Source organism: Micromys minutus (genome assembly GCF_963924665.1).
Source record: "Micromys minutus genome assembly, chromosome: 30".
NCBI classification, from domain to species: domain Eukaryota; kingdom Metazoa; phylum Chordata; class Mammalia; order Rodentia; family Muridae; genus Micromys; species Micromys minutus.
The window spans coordinates 1,007,861-1,031,250 of NC_137965.1; the positions used below are offsets into that span (position 1 = coordinate 1,007,861).

At 38.3% G+C, this 23,390-nt stretch overlaps 1 protein-coding gene across 1 annotated transcript in view; it reads right to left on the reverse strand.

Moving 5' to 3' along the window:
• The window catches only part of AHI1 (Abelson helper integration site 1), a 132,902-nt gene that overhangs the window by 105,805 nt on the left and 3,707 nt on the right, over positions 1 to 23,390 (reverse strand). The window contains exons 2-9 of the mRNA XM_080941628.1: positions 19,853 to 20,321; positions 17,434 to 17,603; positions 16,809 to 17,028; positions 15,001 to 15,193; positions 14,697 to 14,792; positions 3,686 to 3,871; positions 1,993 to 2,145; positions 888 to 1,020 (exon numbers count right to left, since the gene is read on the reverse strand). Coding sequence (XP_080797754.1) covers positions 888 to 1,020; positions 1,993 to 2,145; positions 3,686 to 3,871; positions 14,697 to 14,792; positions 15,001 to 15,193; positions 16,809 to 17,028; positions 17,434 to 17,603; positions 19,853 to 20,163 — 1,462 coding nt within the window. The 5' untranslated portion in view covers positions 20,164 to 20,321. The remainder of the gene's footprint in view (positions 1 to 887; positions 1,021 to 1,992; positions 2,146 to 3,685; positions 3,872 to 14,696; positions 14,793 to 15,000; positions 15,194 to 16,808; positions 17,029 to 17,433; positions 17,604 to 19,852; positions 20,322 to 23,390) is intronic.

Here is a 23,390-nt window from a genome sequence, read left to right on the forward strand (position 1 = left end):
TAAATGAATATTCCTGGAATTTATGAAAGACATTAATTTGCACACTGAACAAGCTAGATGGAATCTCAGTCAGACATGCCATATTCAAACAGTGCAAACCCAGAGGCAATGACTCTATTTTCTGAGATCCAACTAGTAAGCAGGTCTAAGCCTCTGACTCTGACTGTATTTTCTGAGATCTAAGCAGTAGACAGATCTAAGCCTCTGATTATTTAAGTATGGAATAACATTTAGCATAGACAAATCAGAACGAGAGTAGTCTGTTCATTGCCCAAAAGCAAAAACTGAGTATTAATATGTGGGAATGTGTCTCATGAACACTATGAACTGTGTGAGGTAGGGTGAAGTGCAGTGTAGCCTAGCACTCAGGTCAGACACCCAGAGGGGCTGGCTTCTTGCTCAGAAGAGTCCATTTAATTACAGAGATAAAGCGAATCATTAAGTACAGCAGAGCTTTTAAACTCTCAAAAGCTACAGAAAATGTCTTGGCCTTTCTTCTGGCTCACCCGTCACCATGTTAGCTGTCTCTGAGGCACTTCAGGGCCTTATTACAATTTTAGCATATGATGAATGTACCTCAGATCACCACAACTATCCACTAAAATAATATGGACTTAAAGTTTCCCATGAGAGTTACTCTTCCTTCTTGTACTAAATATGTATATTTAAAATAATGTTTACAAAAATCTACCTCTATGTTGAAAAATAACATCTTCCATTCAACCAGTCTCATTCCGAATAGATTCTATACAGTGACTGTCCATGTATGTGAAGAAATCTGATTAATATACTAGGGACTTCTTAAATTAAGAGTTTTAGACAATCCAAAAGCCCAATATTGACTATATAGACCACAACCATGTTAAACAAGTAACATCATTTCTCACATATGATAGGATATCCATCTCGGCTGGCACAGGCTGCTGCTAATATCCTTCCATTGTGGGAGAAATCGAGACAAAAGCATCCGCGTTCTCCCGCATTTAGTGAGAAGAGATGCTTGTTTGGGATACGACAGGCCTGGAAAGAATATATTTAAACTAAATGAATCAAAGAATATTAAAATAAAGTAACCTGATAATTTCCATTACTATATAAATCCCATTACATTTCTCTTACTATTACATATAGGAGAAGAAACATGTGTATGATGGAAAACTACAGAAAATTATCTTTTCAGTACAGAATTGGCTGCCCATTAAATTAATATTTAATTAGCACTTGGTTAGTCTAAAATACAAAGAAAGAATGTCGATGTCTGATGCTCCAACACCATCATTGCTGCATTGCTTTTATACAGCAGCAGAAAAAAAATGTTCTGACCTGCTTATCACTTAGGAGTCACTTTTCCTAAGGCCAGAAACATCTGAAAACTAAAGTACCACATAAGGTCATAGCCTAAATTCAGGATTTATGAATGGTTGTTCTCAGAATTTCTTTCCTCCAATAACCACCCGTTGTTGCGGTCTCCAAGACAGAGCACAGTCCTCTGACTTTCCTCAGTTTTGATTTCTGTGGTTTCAATTGTTCATGATTAGTATGGTCTAAAAATATTATGTGGGAAACTCTGGAAATAAACAATCCTCAGTTTTAAAATGTGTTGAACTTCTGTGATACCACCTCCTACCCAAGAACGATTTTCTTTGTTCATGTAACGTTATGTATTTTACTGGCCCATCAGTACTTAGCAGTTGACTAGCTACTCAGAGGCAGAGATAAGCACACACTGGGTTCTCAGTGTGTGTCACCAATGTCACACAGTGGGTCCTCAGTGTGTGTCACCAATGTTGCTCTTCACTACAAAGGTCTTTAAATATATTCATCACAATAGCCTTGTGAATAGTTACTGTCAGCCCACAGTAAATATCAACTAAACCCAGCTAATAAAGATTATTCAGAAGGGAGTTTGCGCCAAGTAGGTCTTTTCTTCTTTATACTGCTTTTCTCTCATATTTTGTCATAGCAATGTTTAAACCAGCAAATGTAGCTCACCTGGCCGGGCAGACGTTTCCACTTTACCTCCTCCTTGGAATCCTCTAGTCCAGGTTCTGTGTCCACAGAACTTGTCTCTCGGTGGCGTTCACAGTACACTGGTGTGCCCCTTTCTTCCTGGAGAGCCATCATAGAGCGGTAGGATGGCTTTATCTAGATATGGAAAATGAATGTCATGTTCAACTGCTAAATTAAGCATGTGCACAAACACACACGAGCTATGGCAAACTTGTGGAAACTGGCTCACTCCTTCTGCCATGAGAGGAGTAAGTGGAGGTCCAGAGGCTTGACCACAGTTGTTTCTCCTTCTCATTGTTTTTGAAATACTGCATCAGAGCCTGGTGTGGTGGCACACACCTTAATCCCAGCACTCAGGCCCAGAGGCAGGGGATCTCTGTGAGTTTGAGGGCAGCCTGGTCTGGTCTACAGAGTGAGTTTCAGGACAGCTAGACCTACATAGTGAAACCCTGTCTTGGATAAAACAAAACAAAACAAAATGAAAATACTAAAACAAATGGTATGGAGACCTTTCGAAACACAAGCCAAATTTTGTTTTCATTTGCCTATCACTTTAAATAAGTAAAAGTTATTTGTGTTTACAAAACTGCACTTCTTTAATCACAGAGCTTTAAAAATTTGGGAAAAATAGTCAACTCCAATAGTTCAAATGGCTTTAATTATTACTTTTATGACATTACTTGTTTTAGTTTTTGAGACAAGGTCACAGGTGGTTGGACCTATATATGAAGGCTTTGTGTTCTCTGTTCCGCTTCCCATGAGCTGGGGCAACAGGCTTGTACCCACACCCAGAGGCACAAAATGTTTTGATAGCTCTGTCTCGTGTGTCTACCTCTTCATAAATACCTACCTAGTGCTATGCCATGCCTCTGACATACATGATATTGATGGCTTAAAAACAATAAAAAACTAATATAAAAACTCTGAGATTTAAAAAAACTATTCCCTGATATATTTTATTTAACTCATTTAGACCAGTGCAAATCAACTCTGTGTCACAGCATATTAAATCACCTGTGGAATGTAAAACTCACCTGAAAGATTAATATTATTAAAAAAGACAAAAGCTTCATTTTAGGATCATTTAAGATGAGACCATTAATTATTCTTATCTGTAGGCAATAGTGGTACAAACAATATTGCTGGTTATCTGAGTGACTCCGGTTTGAGGTACAGAAATCCTGAGTGACTCCGGTGTGAGGTATGGAAATTAGAGGTTTGCAAGGAACAGCCCATGCATGAAATCCACTTTACTATTTGTTACAAATAAAGACACACTGAACACATGGAGGCATTTTGTCTTAATGTCTCTATGGCTACCCTCTCACTTCAAGGGTGAGCAGCTGTAATACACAGAGCCTGGCTGAAACCCTAAAATACTTCATTTCTTGTCCTTTATAAAAATGGTTTTCCAACTTTTCATTCTTTTATTTTTAACTACAAAATGTGAAAGTATGCCAAGAGGGAATTTTTTTTAACAGTGAAGTCTACTTTTTTTTTTAACTTAATGTCCATCTAACTATCAACTGTTATAGATTTAATGTGTAGTCTTTGCAGGCATCTAAAAATCTGTTAAAATAATTCTGCAAGCTTAGATTTTTAAATATGGAAAATACATATGTCATCCTTATTCTTAATAACTGAGGAGATACATTTGTATATATTATTAACTTACACAGTCCGGGACTTTCAATCCTCGTACGGTTACATACAATGTTGATGGGTAACGATTTCTTGGACACTTGGACCACCATTCAAAGACCTCAACAACATTTGGCTGGGACCGAGGCTTAGTGGGTGGGTAGTAGAGCTGCAGGCGGAGCTTTGAGTTGATGTTCGCATTTCCATTGGCTCCCAGAAGCTTAAAGTAAGGATTTGCATTAATTATTCTCTTTTCTGAAATACACACATTCAAGAAAGCAACCATAGTGTCCGAAGCTTGGTTTTAAAACAGGGTTGAAATTCATTAGGCTTATGAAGAAAAAGGCGGATCAACCTAGGGGTTAGGTACTTTGGGCTCATTTTGACAAATGACTTTGAAAGCATTTCCTACCAGTTCTTTCCAGCACACAGCGACTGCAGATGACTGTGCAACATTTACATCATGGTACCAGGAGGCACGTCACAGAAACCAAGTGGATGACACATGACACATGCTTGTTTGAACTAATAATGGTAATGAGTAAAGAACACGTCATTGACACATTCTCCATGTGTCAGTCATTTTTCTTAGCAGGACTGAAGATAAATCTACTGTGGGCTTCCATATGCTCCACAGGTGGCTACTAAACATATGGCCCTGTCCTCCTTTTCCTTTCCATTGGAAAGTAACCTATCCAGGCTGGTGTTGAACTCTGGAACTCAAAGAGGTATTAAACTTGTGAATACCCTGCCTCAACCTCCCCAGTAGCTGTAACTCCAGGACTCCACTAATAGTTTTAATGGTTAAAGTGATTTAGGTTTTTTTAAGACTAGAAATCATTTTAAAATAAGTTAACTCAAGCTGTCCACTTTATTTTTCAATGTTTTAGTCTACCTTCTTTGAAAGGTCTACTAAAAAAGCCAATTAAACAAAAAACAAGATAAGCAGCTTGACAGAGATTCTTAGGAAAAAGTTTAAAATCTCAGCAGTTCAGATGAAGTTTTCTTTTCCTACTTAATGAGTGAAGAGGGAATATTGCCGAGAACAAGCTCTGTGTGCACTGTGACTTGGGAGTAGGAAGTGACATCCTGGGGGCAGCTCAGTGACTCCATGTCCCAGAAGCGGAAGCACAGGCACTAAGTGCTGGGCACTCAGCAGCCGCTGTTGACTGACACAGCTTGGAAAGACAGGGGATAAAGAGCTAAGGAAGACTCAAAGACCTGTGACAATGAGATGCTCTACACCGAGTGAGCACCTAGGACTGTCAAGTCCTCAAGTGTGCTTGCTGACTATGCAAGCAAGGCTTTAGTTATGCTTAACTTCACTTAATCTGAAACAAACATGCTATGTGTTACTTATAGTAATAAGCTCATGAGACAGACAGCACAAACAATATGTAAACTAAGAGACAGGAGAAGGGTAAGGGATTTGGCAGGATCTTCGAAGCTAAAATGCCCAGTATGAAAATGTATTCACAAATATGAAGAACGGGAAATAAGTGGGTTTAAGAAAAGTGAATCAGAGAAGAAACTGTGAGCTGGAACTACATTAGGAGGTAGGGATTCATCTTAAAGGAATGGGATAGCCAAAGCATAGAAGGGTGCTGCAGAGATAGCAGGGATGTCACAGGAAAAGCGGGTTAAACATATGAATGTTTGACAGAGGAACAAGTGATGGAAGTTCCCATGTGGCAAACAAAGAAACATTCATGATTCAGCTGGAGAAATTCTGGTGGCTGAGGCAAAATCCAGATCAAGACATATCAAGCAACCTCACACGGCAAATGTAGCATGTTCCCCTACAACTTTGGGAAGAACGAAGAGACCCTGGATTTTGGGTCAGGGAGTGATACTGTGCTCAGTGGGGGAAACAACAGTTCAGAACTGAGTAAAACAGCATTTGCCTTTAAATACGGGCTCTGCACACTCTGCAGCGGCCATTTATTATTGCCAGAGCACAGCACAGACTTTACAGGTTCCCCAGCTCCTATATGATACATCTTAAAGTTATTTTAATAGTGTGCAACAACAGTTTATACCAGTGTGCTGCTTAGCCAGGTGAACAGTTCATGTTAGGAAATCCACAATGAGCATGCCATTATGTCTACAAATTGTATAATATAGCTAGCTCTACAAATTCATCATTGGGTTATTGGTTAAAATAGTCACAGATAAATTCTACAAGAACTGAAAGAACCTGAGACCAAAGGTGTAACTGAAAATTAACCTGTTTAATGGACCACTGAAAAGCTGCAGGGTCCTAAATCCACCGCACAAATACAGAGACATTTACATGTGACCTTGTTTCATGTCATTTTATTCAAGTTTTAAGCTTATCCCAGTTGCTCTCCACTCATGTCAGGAAATCCTTCAGTAGACATTCTTCCTCTGTGTGTCTGTGTGTGCTGGGAGATAGTGACCTTGACAAAGCCCAAAGAAATTATGTAATGAATCTAATATGACTGTGTGTGTGTGTATGTGTGTGTGTGTGTATGTGTGTGTGTGTGTGTGTGTGTGTGTGTGTGTACATGCATGTAAATAAAATAAAAACTGAACTGGTCAAAAATTATTCCAAATTTTTCCAAACAAAATTACTGGTAAGTTTGTAAAGCTTATAGTGCAACGAAGAAAAAGACAAACAGCGTTAAAAATGGAAAACAAAGAATCCATTCCCTTTTATGGAGACAGGGGATAGACTCCAGAATTAATTTCTTCTGACAATGGCTCAATATGGATGAGTTAAAATCCACATGATCTTAAAAAGTCAAACACAGAGTTCCCAAAGATTCAGGCCTGATGTTTATCGGAGTAGCCAGGGGGCAGAGAGATCTCTGCCGAGTGCGCACGGAAAGCGCGCCCCTGCCCTGCCTGTTCCAGGGACCAGGAACCCAGCATTGGGACCTCTATTCCCACGCAGCTGCTTTGGGGCGTAGAACAGGGCTAGGACCATCTGCCACCTGGACCAAAGGAGATCCAGGGGCACAGACCAGGTACAAGGGAAAGGCAAGAACATATCACTGACAACAAGATGGCAAGAGGAAAGTGAAAGAGCATATCCCAGGGAAACCAAGACAACCTGGCATCACTAGAACCCAGCTCTCCCATCACAGCAAACAGCAGAATGCAAAACACTCCAGAAAAAGAAGACACAGACCTAAAATCATACCTCAAGATGATGATAAAGATCCTTAAACAAGAGCGGGAGAAAAAGCAAAAAGAATCAGAAGCTTTTAAAGAGGAAACAAGAAAAACACTCAAAGAACTAGAGGAAAACAGAACCAAAGAGATGAAGGAATGGAAGAAGGAATTTAAAATGGAAATTGACACAATAAAGAAAACACTAAAAGAGATAACCCTAGAGGTAGAACACCTAAAAAAGAAATCAGGAGTCACAGATGCAAGCATTTCCAATAGACTACAAGAGATGAAAGAGAGAATCTTGGGGGCCGAAGACAACATTGTAAACATAGACAAAACAGTCAGAGAAGATGAAAAAACCAAAAAGCTCCTAACCGAAAATGTCCAGGAGATCCAGGACACAATGAGAAGACCAAACCTAAGGATAATAGGAATAAAACTTAACGGTGGGAAACTTGAAGCAATCCCACTAAAATCAGGGACTCGACAAGGTTGCCCACTCTCCCCCTACTTATTCAACATAGTACTGGGAGTCCTGGCTGGAGCAATTAGACAGCAAAAGGAGATCAAGGGGATACAAATCGGAAAGGAAGAGATAAAAACATCACTCTTTGCAGATGACATGATAGTGTACTTAAGTGACCCTAAAAACTCCATTAGAGAACTCCTACAGCTGATAAACAAGTTCAGCAAAGTGGCTGGATACAAAATCAACTCAAACATCAGTAGCCTTCCTATACTCAAAGGACAAACATGTGGAGAAAGAAATTAGGAAAAAGGTACCTTTCACAATTGTCACAAAAACTATGAAATACCTTGGTATGACTCTAACTAAGCAAGTGAAGGTCCTGTATGACAAGAACTTCAAACCTCTAAATAAAGAAATTGAGGAGGATCTCAGAAAATGGAAAGATCTCCCATGCTCATGGATTGGAAAAATCAACATCTTAAAAATGGCCATCCTACCAAAAGCAATCTACAGATTCAATGCAATCCCCATCAAAATTCCAACACAGTTCTTCATGGAATTGGAAAGATCAATGTGCAATTTCATATGGAACAACAAAAGACCTAGAATAGCGAAATCCATCCTCAACAACAAGAAAACATTTGCGGGAATAACTATCCCTGACCTCAAGCTATATTACAAGGCAATTGTGCTGAAAACTGCATGGTACTGGTACAGAAATAGGCATGTGGATCAATGGAATAGAATAGAAGATCCAGAAATGAGCCCTCACATATATGGTCACCTGATTTTTGACAAAGGAGCTGTAAACATTCAATGGAAAAAAAACAGCCTATTCAACAAATGGTGCTGGTCCAACTGGCACTCAACATGCAAAAGAATTAAAATAGACCCTTTCTTATCTCCTTGTACAAAGCTCAAGTGTAAGTGGATCAAAGATCTCCACATTAAACCAGATACACTGAAACTATTAGATGAGAAAGTAGGGAAAACCTTAGAACACACAGGCACAGGAGAAAATTTTCTGAACAAAACACCAATGGCTCAAGCTCTAAGGTCAAAGATTAACAAATGGGACTTAATGAGATTGCAAAGTTTCTGTAAGGCTAAGGACATTGTCAAGAAAACAAAACGGCAGCCAACAGAATGGGAAAAGATCTTTACCAACTCCACATCAGATAGAGGCCTAATATCTAAGGTATACAAAGAACTCAAAAAGCTAAGACATCAGAGAATCAAATAACCCTATTAAGAAATGGAGTAAAGAGCTAAACAAAACGTTCTCAGTTGAGGAATATCGAATGCCTGAGAAATATCTGAGGAAGTGCTCGACATCCTTAGCCATCATGGAAATGCAAATCAAAACAACCCTGAGATTCCACCTCACACCAGTCAGATTGGCCAAGATCCAAAACTCAGATGACAACAGATGCTGGCGAGGTTGCGGAGAAACAGGAACACTTCTCCACTGTTGGTGGGGTTGCAAACTAATACAACCACTCTGGAAATCAGTCTGGCGATACCTCAGAAAATTGGACATAATACTACCTGAAGACCCAGCTATTCCACTTCTGGGCATATACTCCAGAGACACCTTAGTACACAACAAAGATATATGCACCACAATGTTCATAGCAGCTCTATTTATAATAGCCAGAAGCTGGAAAGAACCCAGATGTCCTTCAGAAGATGAATGGATACAAAACTTGTGGTACATTTACACAATGGAATACTACTCAGCCACCAGAAACAATGACTTGACCAAATTCTTAAGAAAATGGCTGTATCTAGAGAATATCATTCTGAGTGAGATAACCCAGTCACAAAAGAACAGACATAATATGCAGTCACTGATAATGGGATGCTAACCCCAGAGGCTCGGACTGCCCCAGAAACAACTCACAGACTGTATGAAGTCCAAGAAATAAAGAAAACAAAACAAAACAAAACAAAAAAATCTTTATACAACAAGAAAACTTTGGCTATTTCCATGTTACATTTCGTTTTACATGTACTTTATGCTCATTGTAACTATTAAGTTTTCAATGCATACTATCAAACCTTTAAAAAAATCAAGTACTGACTAATATATATATATAAAAGAATAAAAGAAGAGGGAGAAGAATATCAACTAAGAGGCACAGTAAATATCTTCAACAAAATTGTAGAAGAAAACTTCCCTACCCTTAAGAATGAGATGACCACGAGCATAAAAGAAGCCTTCAGAACTCCAAATAGGTTGGACCAGAAAAGAAATTCCTCCTGACACATAATAGTCAAAACACCAAGTGCCCAAAGCAAAGAAAGAATACTAAAAGCAGTAAGGGAAAAAGGTCAGGTAACATATAAAGGCAGACCAATCAGAATCACACCCGATTTCTCAACAGAGACTATGAAAGCTAGAAGAGCCTGGACAGACATCATGTAGACCCTAAAAGAGCACAAGTGCCAGCCCAAGCTGCTATACCCAGCAAAACTATCAATCACCATAGATGGAGAGATGAAGATATTTCAAGACAAATCTAAATTTACACAATATCTGACCACAAACCCAGCATTAGAACGAATTATAGGTGGAAAACCCAATACAATGAGGGAAACTACATTCTAGTAAAAACAAGGAAACTCCTAAGCAAGAAAACCAAAAGAAGAAAGAGACACAGACACAACTCAACCTACAAAAGCAATAATAGCAGGAAACAGCAACCACTATTCCTTGATATCTATTAACATAAATGGACTCAACTCCCCAATAAAGAAACATAGGCTATCAGACTGGATACATAAACAAAATCCAGCATTTTGCTGCATACAGGAAACTCATCTCAGCGACAAAGACAGACACTACCTCAAAGTTAAAGGTTGGGAAAAAAACTTCCAAGCAAACGGCCCCAAGAAGCAAGCTGGAGTGGCTATTCTAATATCGAATAAAGTAAATTTCCAACCAAAAGTTATCAAAAAAGATAAGGAAGGACACTTTTTACTCATTACAGGGGAAATATGTCAGGAGGAAGTCTCAATCCTTAACATATATGCTCCAAATACAAAAGCACCCACATTCATAAAAGAAACCCTACTAAAGCTCAAAAAATACACTTCACCCCACACAATAATATTGGGAGACTTTAATACCTCACTCTCACCAATGGACAGATCATGGAAACAGAAACTGAACAAGGACACTGTAAAACTAGCAGAGACTATGAGCCAACTGGAATTAATAGATATCTACAGAACATATCATCCTAAAGTAAAAGAATACACCTTCTTCTCAGCACCCCATGGCACCTTCTCGAAAATTGACCACATAATTGGACACAGAACGAGCCTCAATTGATATAAGAAGATTGAAATACTCTCATGCATCCTCTCAGATCACCATGGTCTAAGGCTGGTCTTTAACAACAACAAAGACAACAAAAAGCCCACATACACATGGAAACTAAACAAAGCTCTGTTAAACGATAGCAGGGTCAAAGAAGAAATAAAGAAAGAAATTAAGGATTTTCTAGAATTCAATGAAAACGAAAACACAACATACCCAAACCTATGGGATGCAATGAAAGCAGTACTGAGAGGAAAACTCATAGCTCTGAGCGCTTCCAAAAAGAAACTGGAAAGAGCATACATCGGCAACTTGACAGCACAGCTAAAAGCTCTAGAACAAAAGGAAGCAGATACACCCAAGAAGAGTAGATGGCAAGAAATAATCAAACTTAGGGCAGAAATAGACCAAATAGAAACAAAAAGAACCATGGAAAGAATCAACAAAACCAAGAGCTTGTTCTTTGAGAAAAATCAACAAGATTGATAAACCCCTAGCCAAACTAACTAGAGGGCAAAGAGAGAGTAAACAAATTAACAAAATCAGAAAGGAAAGTGGAGACAAAACAACTGAAACTGAGGAAATTCAAGAAATCATCAGATCCTACTACAAAAGCCTATACTCCACAAAGTTGGAAAATCTGGAGGAAATGGATGAATTCCTAGACAGATACAAGATCCTAAAGCTAAACAAGGACCAGGTAAACCATCTAAATAATCCCATAACACCTAAAGAAATAGAAGCAGTCATCAAAATCCTCCCAACCAAAAAAAGCCCAAGTCCAGACGGGTTCAGTGCAGAATTTTATCAGACATTTATTGCGGACATAACAGCAATACTCTCCAAACTATTCCACTAGATAGAATCAGAAGGAATACTACCTAACTCATTTTTTGAGGCTACAATAACCCTCATTCCTAAACCACAAAAAGACCCTACGAGGAAAGGGAACTTCAGATCAATCTCACTTATGAACATTGATGCAAAAATACTCAACAAAATCCTTGCGAACCGAATCCAAGAACACATCAAAACGATCATTCACCATGACCAAGCAGGCTTCATCCCTGGGATGCAGGGATGATTTAATATAAGGAAATCCATCAACGTAATCCACCATATAAACAAACTCAAAGAACAAAATCACATGGTCATCTCACTAGATGCTGAGAAAGCATTTGACAAAATTCAACACCCCTTCATGTTAAAAGTCCTGGAAAGAACAGGAATCCAAGGTCCATACCTAAACATAATAAAAGCAATATACAGCAAACCAACAGCCAACATCAAACTTAACAGTGGGAAACTTGATGCAATCCCACTAAAATCAGGGACTCGACAAGGCTGCCCACTCTCCCCCTACTTATTCAAAATAGTACTGGAAGTCCTGGCTGGAGCAATTAGACAGCAAAAGGAGATCAAGGGGATACAAATCGGAAAGGAAGAAGTAAAAACATCACTCTTTGCAGATGACCTGATAGTGTACTTAAGTGACCCCACAAATTCCACCAGAGAACTCCTACAGCTGATAAACAAGTTCAGCAAAGTGGCTGGATATAAACTTAACTCAAATAAATCAGTATCCTTCCTATATTCAAAGGACAAACGTGGAGAAAGAAATTAGGGAAAAGATACCCTTCACAATAGTCACAAAAACTATGAAATACCTTGGTGTGACTCTAACTAAGCAAGTGAAGGTCCTGTATGACAAGAACTCCAAACCTCTAAAGAAAGAAATCGAGGAAGATCTCAGAAAATGGAAAGATCTCCCATGCTCATGGATTGGAAGGATCAATATTTTAAAAATGGCCATCCTACCAAAAGCAATCTACAGATTCAATGCAATCCCCATCAAAATTCCAACTCAGTTCTTCATTGAGTTGGAAAGATCAATGTGCAATTTCATATGGAACAACAAAAGACCTAGAATAGCGAAATCCATCCTCAACAACAAGAAAACATTTGCGGGAATCACTATCCCTGACCTCAAGCTATATTACAAGGCAATTGTGCTGAAAACTGCATGGTACTGGTACAGAAATAGGCACATGGACCAATGGAATAGAACAGAAGATCCAGAAATGAGCCCTCACATATATGGTCACCTGATTTTTGACAAAGGAGCTGTAAACATTCAATGGAAAAAGGACAGCCTATTCAACAAATGGTGCTGGTCCAACTGGCACTCAGCATGTAGAAGAATGAAAATAGACCCTTTCTTATCTCCTTGTTCAAAGCTCAAGTGTAAGTGGATCAAAGATCTCCACATTAAACCAGATACACTAAAACTATTAGATGAGAAAGTATGGGAAACCTTAGAACACATAGGCACAGGAGAAAATTTTCTGAACAAAACACCAATGGCTCAAGCTCTAAGGTCAAAGATTAACAAATGGGACTTAATGAGATTGCAAAGTTTCTGTAAGGCTAAGGACATTGTCAAGAAAACAAAACGGCAGCCAACAGAATGGGAAAAGATCTTTACCAACTCCACATCAGATAGAGGCCTAATATCCAAGGTATACAAAGAACTCAAAAAACTAGATACCAGAAAATCAAACAACCCTATTAAAAAATGGTGTACAGAGCTAAACAAAACGTTCTCAATTGAGGAATGTGGAATGGCTGAGAAACATCTAAGGAAGTGCTTGACATCCTTAGCCATCAGGAAAATGCAAATCATAACAACCCTGAGATTCCACCTCACACCAGTCAGATTGGCCAAGATCCAAAACTCAGATGACAACAGATGCTGGCGAGGTTGCGGAGAAACAGGAACACTTCTCCACTGTTGGTGGGGTTGCAAACTAATACAACCACTCTGGAAATCAGTCTGGCGATACCTCAGAAAATTGGACATAATACTACCTGAAGACCCAGCTATTCCACTTCTGGGCTTATACCCCAGAGACACCTTAGTACACAACAAAGATATATGCACCACAATGTTCATAGCAGCTCTATTTATAATAGCCAGAAGCTGGAAAGAACCCAGATGTCCTTCAGAAGATGAATGGATACAAAACTTGTGGTACATTTACACAATGGAGTACTACTCAGCTATCAGAAACAATGACTTAACCAAATTCTTAAGAAAATGGCTGCATCTAGAGAATATCATTCTGAGTGAGATAACCCAGTCACAAAAGAACAGACATAATATGCAGTCACTGATAATGGGATGCTAACCCCAGAGGCTTGGACTGCCCCAGAAACAACTCACAGACTGTGTGAAGTTCAAGAAAAAAAGAAAACAAAACAAAACTAACAAAATAATAACATTATGCTCAATTCTTACACACCAAGAAAACGTTGACTAATTCCGGATTACATCCTGTTTTACATGTACTTTTTGCTCATTGTAACTAGTAAGACCTTAATGCAGAGTATCAAACCTTAAAAAAAAAAAAAAGAAAAAAAAAATCCAAGCACTGACAAAAATGTATTTGTATACATTTATGTAAAAATGTTTAAAAAATTTTTTCTTTTATTTATCTTTGTTTTTTAAAATAAAGTTTTAAACAAAAAGACAGTAGATCCAATATATAAAATGAAAGAACAGCTAAGACACATTTTTCTATTTCAAAAGTACTTAAGTGAATTAATTCTTTAAAAAAAAATAAAGCTCTTTACTATTAAAAAAAAAGTCAAACATAAAATGCTGTGGCTTCTGTGTTCTAACTGTACTTAGGGCCCACACAGCAGGTCTGCTCAATGTGTACACAGAATAAATGAGCAGCTCCCAATAAGCTGTTCTGTTTAAAACATTATCACTCTTGGCAGTGCTCTTTAAAACTGAGTGCCGGCTCACACCCTCCCATCTTCCAATGCTCATGTTAGGAGGTCAAGGGATTCAGGGCTGCTGACTGAACAATGGCGCATACACTGAAAGGGATGAATAAATATCTCATAAATTGAACACCAGATGGCAGGACACATGTGTCTTTGAGTACAATATCCGGGGTCAAAAAGTATAAACACAGTAATCAGTAAGTATTTCAGACTTTTAATAGCTTTACTAAGAGGTGAGACTGAAACAATTTGGTAAAAAACTGCAGTCAAATTTGGAAGAGATTATTTTAAATATGTTTAAAAGAACAGGTGAAAATGTACCTTAAGAAATGCCCAGGCAATTTTCCGAAAGCCACATTCTTGGTTTTGAACTTCAGAGTTATTCTTGATTTCATCCATGCTTAAAAAGTCAACAATCTGCAGATACATTTTAAAAAATTATTTCACAGAATAACAGACTGTCTAAATTGTAATAGTCTCTAATGATATATTATCATCTGACACCCACAGAGCATAATGAAACATTAAATTCTTTGTATTAAATTACCACATAACAAAACTATGAAAATGAACAACTTACACTTATATGCTTAAGTATTTACTAAAATTATTTTTAAGTTCATACCTCAAAGAACAGAATGACTTTTGGGCATTCATCAAATTCTCGAAGCAAATAGGGAAAATTTTCATTAAAAATAACTTGCTCCTCCCACTCCGGAAGCCTTGACTTTAGCTTTTTAAAGTCATATGGCTGCGTCATAATAGGGAGAATATAGTCCACGTTGTCTTTCTCATAGTAAGATGAAACAGGACGCTCACTGTTCAGAGACAAAGTTTCCATTACTGCAACTCAGTCCATACTTTTTGGAGGGTGACATTGAGGAGAAATTACATAAAAACAGAAACAGTAGCTATGATGGCCCAAAAGCATAAATGATATTCTTTAACATCAAAAATTATAAATTTTATAAGACATTAGAAGTAATGGTGTCTTATTACAATCTTGCATTCTCTTTTGGTTCTTTGGGTCAGATAAATAATTTATTATAAAAGTAGAAAGTAAAAGGTATAATTAACCTTTAATGTACAGAGCTAAAATACAGCAACTCCTTCAGAAGTTAAATGAGTTTATGATAAAATGCATAATAAGTCCAAATAACAATGTAAAAGGAATTTCTACACTGTCATATTTTCTTTGTATGTACTAATACAACTAAGCAGATGTGTTCTCTTTTTTGTAATAATTTTAATGTTTTCCCAACATTATTTTAAGCAAATACTTTTATTGAATTAGTATAATCTAGTACAATGTGTAGAGACATTTTAATCCAGCAACATGGCTATTCTAGTCACATCCAGTGACCTTGTAGGTATGTGTGATCTGGCTGGGATGAAGACATGCCCTTGGTACACACCTTTAATCCCAAACAATGATGTCCAAATGGGGGACAGACAAAGTGATGAGTCAGAGAAAGTTTTGACATTATAGGATATGCCCAACTCTCAGCAAGAACAGCACAGGAAAGAGAAGCTATTTAAGAGCACAGGGAGAGCAGTCTGTTGGGAGTCAGTTCTGGTCCATACAGTTGAGTTCAGTGAGTCAGTGAGTGCAGGCAGCAGAGTTGAGCTCCTTGGTGGTGAGTTCCTGCAGTTCTGTGCAGGTCAGCAGAGGCAGTTTTTACTGGGACAGTTTTAGAGACAGGTTGTAGAGAGAACAAGCTAGACACAGGTGAAGACAGAATGAGCCAGAAAATGAGAAGGAGCCAGAAGATTAGAACAGATTGCTAGAATTAGTTTGAGGCCAAGCAGAGCAATTCAGTCAGAATCTGACAGAAGCCCAATTGAATCAGTCATCTTGAAGAGGTGTTTGAGCCAGAACAACTGGGTTGAAACAACCGTCCTGAGTTCAGAAAGAACTAGAAAGGGTGAACTTATTCAGCAGTCAGCCTCCAAGATGGCAATTACATCTGACAAATAAAAGTTACTTTAATAACAACTTACTTTACTGGCTTTTAAACCTATGTATGTGTATTCTCTTATTATAACCTATGTATTTAGATTCAAATATGGTTTCTATCTAGATACAACCTTAGGGGAAAACATATTCAAGATACATTTGCAGCACCCCAGACCCATGTAACACACTAATTTCAATGAAAAGGGGGAGGCTAAGGATGAGAACACTTACAAAATTTACCATGCAAATTTATGACCTAATTAGTAAGCCTGATAGACTCTATATTCAAGATGGTGCATCCCTTCCATTTCTTCTGTAGAGCTTACTGATTGAGCTGAGGAACACCTACAACCACAGAGCTATTCTCTGACATCAGTCCACAGTTCTCTGCCTACTAACTTTCAGCCACAGAGGACAGCAAAAATGCTTTCTACTACACAGTTTCAACCTAAAGGTGGTATAATTTTTTAAATCACCTGTCATCTTTCTTGACATACTGGCCAGTGTGTTCATCAACCACATGGATCTTTACCATTGGGTGAGAAATCATAAAGTCAGATTTAAGCCGATCAGTTCGGTGAATGTAGACTCCCATGACAAGGTCATCATCAAGCAAACACTTGGGATGAACTGGACTGTCTCGGCTTGTTATCTCATGAACACCATCCCCATTAGTCTCTTCACTATCATCTGAAACTAAAGCAGGAGGAAAAGTCAGTAGTAACCGGTCATACTTAGGGGTTACATATGGTTAATCTTATAATCCACTCTCTTATGCTGTTGACAGAAGAACATTGCTAGCTTTTATTCACCAAAATAACCATGTGCAATTCTAAAATCAGTACTTTAAAAAATATGCCACAATGTACTACAAATCATTTCCTTGTACAGTTAAATAAAAAACTATAATCTCACTATATACACCCACATATAATTGTGAATAATTCATTATTAACAAATGAACACCTTACTCTTATGAATTAAGATACATAGTATATCTTGACTTATTTTAAATTGTATCCTTCAGTTTTAAGAACTAGAGTTTCTAGAGTCCCATTATCCCACAAAGGCACATAATTTTATTTAATTTTGGTGACAAACCTGCTTTAGTCTTCTTCTTTGTCTTTTTGGGTTTGGGCTTTGTGTTCTCTGGTACACTGGAATCTGCATTCTGTTCTGCTGAGCATACTCCCTCCATGTGGTGAGATCCTTCAGGGTGACCTTCTTTCTTTTGTTCACCTTCAGCTGTACTTTCACAGATGTCTGAGGGGCTGAAGCCCAAGAATGAATCATTACAAATGATATCTATACTTGTTACTCAAGGTATAGCAAGTGAGTGATGAAAAGAATCATTTTCCTATAAAAATGCCATCATCTAATATTTTCTTATAGAGTAAAATGACTGTCAAACTAGGAGTCACAGACACTATTTTATACCTGATGAAGTGTGACCTATCTTGGGAGCCAACAAAGCCGAAACTATGAACTCTACAGATAACCTCATACTGAGCAGGCTCAGGCATGAGGACTGCACATCTGAAGCTGGCCTCAGCTACAAACTGTCACACTGTCTAAAAACAACAGAAAAATAAAATAGTATTTCATGATTGTACCTAAACTATACAGAATTCAAAAGCATCCCCAGCCTGCTGATAATTAAAAGATTAATGAATTTCTAAATGACTTAAAAGGTAAAAGAAATTTTCAAAGTTTGTTCTAAGAAATTTCAGCCATACAAGTTTTGATTTCTAGATAAAAGTGCATTGCTTTTGTTCTATAGGGGCAGGAGTAAGACTACATTTTTCAGAATTCTTGATTAAAATTTGTACCACATGGGAACAGTAAGAGGTAGCAGCCTGGAATAGAAGCTATCCTATTAAAGTTTGTTCAAAATTTATGAAGTAAAAAACATGTCTTCAAATTAAAAAAATTAACTTCCAACATATTCATTTATCTTTTAAAAAGGAACACCAGGAAATCAAAGGATTAGATAAATACTTATAGTAGTTATTCTTGAATACTATGCTGTTTTGTAACAAACACTACTGTTAAAGAACAGCTGCATCTGCACGACGCCATCATGTTTGGTATGACTTGAATTAAACTGGAGAATGTGGTAATGATCTACAGCACACTATGGAGAGCAGCCTGTAAGACGGCCATGGTTCAAGAATCTCCTCTGTGAGACCGGCTGGGCCTTGCCACCCACTTCCAGTAGTATATAGGGAAGAGATATGCTATTTTAAAAAGATTCATTTCTATCTTGCTATTACTCTCTCAGAACTTTGATCTGGGCAAGAAAGTTGCCACCTGGGTGAGGACTTCACAATGGGTTGATCCATGTGGCTGAGAATCTGTATCTCTGACTAGAAGCCACCAGGACCTGAGGCCTGCCTGCAGCCTCATGATGCACAGGAACATCTCTTCTGAGGCTCTCTATGGAGAGCTGAGTGTCGTTTGTTACATCTGAACCTAACTAGCATCCTGACTGAAGCTTGTGAAAGCCAGAGGTGACTTAGTATGAGACAACGTGTGTATTAAGTTATTCTGTTCTGGAGTAACATAATATAAACAATTCTTATATTGACACATCCTTGAAACAGTGATCATCTAGATTATGGGATTTCTGTTTAGCTGAGAGCTTAAGAGGAAATTACCTCGACTGCCAAAGGCTAGTCACATAAAGGCTGATAAAGTAGCTAGCCAAGTACAAGTTGCTTATGTAAATGATGACTGCAGGGGAAAGGAAGAGTTTGGCACTTGAAAGACAGTTTAAAAATCTCACCACTTCTTACAGAGACCTTATAAGTGTGAATATAGTCTCAGAAACACTGTGTGTGTGTGTGTGTGTGTGTGTATGTGTGTGTGTAAGCATAATATATAAAATAGACTAAAATATTAACTTGCTAATAGTTATTATCATTGATAACTATTTACAGTGAACAAATACTGTCTGTATAATAAGGAAGAAAAATCTAGATTAACATATCTAACTTCAAAAAAGTAGTGTGTGTGCATACAAAGGGGTCTCAGTGCCCAAGTGCTGGACTATATGTATGAACCATCATAGTCAACAGGCCTGTTACTTCCATAGCAGTGTAAGCAAATAAATGCGGACATGTTGGAGGTAGACTGTCATTGTTATGGCTCAGCCTCTTATATCACTCAGCTTCATAGAAGAAACGGGGTCGTGCCATTGATGTCCCGCATAGGCATGTTGTAAAGATTGAGATGTTGTCCCATAAAGCCTCTGGCACAGGTGCTGCATAAAGATTGGCAATTATCACTTCGGTGGTAATGTTTCCAAACACAGCACTAACTTTCTTAAATTACAGAGTGCATCTGTGTGTCGATATGAAGATACTAGTGCGTGTCTCTGTATATCTATGTGAAGACACTTGAGTGTTTCTGTGTGTGTCAATGTGAAAACACTAGAATGGGTCTGTGATTGTCTGTGTGTGTCGACGTGAAGACCCTAGAGTTTGTTTGTGTGATGAGGTAAAGACACTTGAGAGAGTACCTTGTCTCAGGCTTGGCTGGCATTGGGACTTTCTTCTTCTTCTTCTTCCTTTTTTCACTGCCCAGCTTGTCGTCATGCAACAGAGTGTCTGGAGGAAAGTAGGCCAGCTGCTCCTTTAGCTTCTTTCTTATTTTCTTCTTGATCTCCTTTGCCATTTCTTCGGCTACCTGCATCTGATAGGCTTCGGCCAGTTCTCCTTTCCCGTCTACCCCAGCCTTTTCTCGGCCGTCATCTGAATCATCTGCTGGCTGGGACTTGCCTCTGACTTTCTCCTGTGCAGAATCCACCTTCTCTGGAGTTTCTTGTTCCATGTCCTGTGTGATCTGGGCAGCGTTTACTTAGCTTTTCTTGCCTGCCTGGCTCTATACTGACATTGTCTTCTGAATCTTCACGTGCTGCTTTTTTCTCTAGGTTATTAGTGTTAATTTTAGTTCTAAGGTAGCCAGAAGATTACTTTGAAGGGAACAGGCTAGGAAAAGAACACATAACAACAAATGTCAGTCCAGGACAACTTAAGACTTAACGGTATATAATAATTGATCCTCAATACTACTAAGACAATTAGATTTTTCTAGGATAGAATAATACTTCCCTAGAACATTTGATGAGCACTCTGAATTTATACTTGTAAATTTAGATTAAAAATCTCTTAAAGTAATTTAATATTAACTAAGTTAGTTAATAAGAGTTCTTAGAGGCTTTTTGGAAACAAATTAATTGCTCAGTTGCTATTTTCTTACTAGTAGAGTGATCCGAATGTTAATTTGGCTAAAATATGTTTTAGAAAACTCCTAGAGGGGACTGGAGAAAATGACCCAGTGGTTAAGAGCACTGACTGCTCTTCCAGAGGTCTTGAGTTCAATTCCCAGCAACCACATGGTGGCTCACAACTATCTGTAATGGGATCTGATCCCTCTTCTCGTGTGTCTGACAGCTACAGTGTACTTATATATAGTAAAGAAATCTTTTTTTTTTTTTTTAAGGGATGGAGAGGTGGCTCAGTGGTTATGAGCACCTACTGCCCTTTAGAGGTCCTGAGTTCAAATCCTAGCAACCACATGGTGGCTCACAACCATCTGTAATGAGATCTGGTGCCCTCTTCTGGTGTGTCTGAAGACAGCTACAGTGTACTCATAAATAAAATAAATCTTTTAAAAAAAAGGAAAATTACTTCGAGTGTGTCTAAAGAACAGCAACAGTGTACTTATATATAATAAATAAATAAATATTAAAAAACCTTATAGAGTATAAAACACTTCAAATTTACCAAGAAAAAACAAATATGGGTTATTAAACTTGTCTCATAATTATACTCTAAACCAGTAGTTTTCAACCTCCCGAACACTATGACCTTGTAATCCAGTGCCTCATACTGTGGTAACCCACAGCCATAAAATTATTTTCATCACTATTTCCTAATTGTAATTATTCTACTGTTACAGGCCTAATGTAAATATCTGATCTACAACTCCTATGAAAGGGCTGCTCAACCCTCAAAGGAGTCACAACCCATCGGTTGGGAACCATGGCTCTAAAGCCAAGTCTAACAGAAATGTCATTGTCAAATTCTTCCCAACTGTATCAATGAAATGGTAAATATTAACTAGAAAGTTGTGACAAATTAATAAATACATACCACTTTGTCAAAATTATTGAAGAGAATTTTTGATAAAAAAAAAAAACAGTAAAAGCCTAAAATGTATAAAAGAATATTATCAGGTAGAAAATAAATTATAGAAATTCTCTAAGAATTTAAAAAATAAGATTACACTGATAAGTTTATTCAGCCATTAAAAATGGAATTTACAGGAAATGGATGGAAAAGGAAAACATCCTAAAAATGAGGTAAGAGGCCCAGAAAGATGACTGTATATTCTCTCGCATACATAGACCCTGGCTCTGAATGATTAGATACGGGTGGGTTCGTCGGAGTATTTAAAGAGGTGGATACATGAAATAGCCATGGGGTCAGAAAAGGCACTAAGGATGGAACAGTGTCAGGACAAGAAAATGACAGTAAACGATATCAGATATTAAGTAGGGGACACCAGAGGGGACAAGGTCTGAGTGGACATGAGAGTAAAGAGTCAACAAAGCCTGTATGAAAACGTCACACAGAACTGTTACTTTAGCTGCAGAGAAAAACTGCACCTTTCCTAACCGTGTACTGTCCAACTCCATCCCAATACTCACCCTTGTGCCCACCTCTCACCCCCAGCAGAGCTCCCTTTTGCAGCAGACAGAAATCATTGTGTAAATCGAAACTGGTCAAGATTGACAACACCCAGCTTTGAGGCATCCATCCCCAACTGACAGACGGCAACAATGCAATTCCCACACTACGGCTCATGGAGCATCGCAGAAGAGGTGGAAAGGCTCTAAGAGCGAGAAACAAGGACATATGCTTTGGGATAGTTTTCTATGTATATGACAGGGAAGCTCATAAAATCTCAACAATACAATTGCCTAATCAGGATCAGCACAGTGACAATACCAGCTGATGAACCAGTGTGGATAGAGGAAATCTCACAAGGCCTTATCCTTGGTGAAGAGCTGTAAGCAATCAATGGCTGCCAAGAGAGGGAGAATCAGTCTTTTACAGGGATGAGGCATGTGACAGATTAACCAAGCCGGTCTCAGGTGATCAACCTAAACTCATATGCTTATGAACAACACTAAATAGACTCAGCAGGCTCTGTGTGTGTGTGTGTGTGTGTGTGTGTGTGTGTGTGTGGTGTGTATAATAATGAAAGAAGAAGGAGTCAGGAATTTATAGGGAGTGGAGGAGACATTGGGAGGAACTGAAAGGGAAACAGGGATGGAATATGCAAATATAGTACTCTTAGAAAAATAAAAAATTTAAATTGAAAATAAAAAAGAGCTCAAACTAGAGGTGCCCTAAATGCTACTCTCAGAAATAATGTCTGTAAATGAAACCATCAGTGTCACAGATGGAACACCTCCCTATGAGCTGTTGACTGTAGAAGCCCTAGAAGCTCAAATAATACAAACTATTACTGTTGGTTTTGTTTGTCTACCAGAACTAGGAGGTACAATGCTGTTACTGAAGATACCACATACTCTGGTTACAGGATGTGGGGAAAATCAGACTGGAACTGAACTGGGAGTACCCTTGCTGTGGATTATGTGTAGGCTCTTATGTAGGGTGCTGAAGACAATGAGTCATCAAAGGTCTTACACAGCAGCGAACCCTGCATGTTATGATATTAACTTGCCAGGTGACTGGTGCAATAGTGTTCCATTTCAGTAGTAAACTCTTTTTGACCTGACTTGAAGCCTGCCTGGAATGTGGTTGGTACATCCAGTGTCAAACCTTACTGAAAAAAAAAACCAACTTTCCCACCTCCAGAAACTATCAAGTATGACTAACTTTGGCTAGACAGGGCTTCATGCCTACTTCCCCTGCTCTATGCTAAGATTTTGTGTGGCTTGAGCTAATACAGGTTTTGTGCATGCTGTCTCAGTCTCTGTAAATTCATGTGTATTTACATGTTGTATCTAGAAGACACTATTTCTT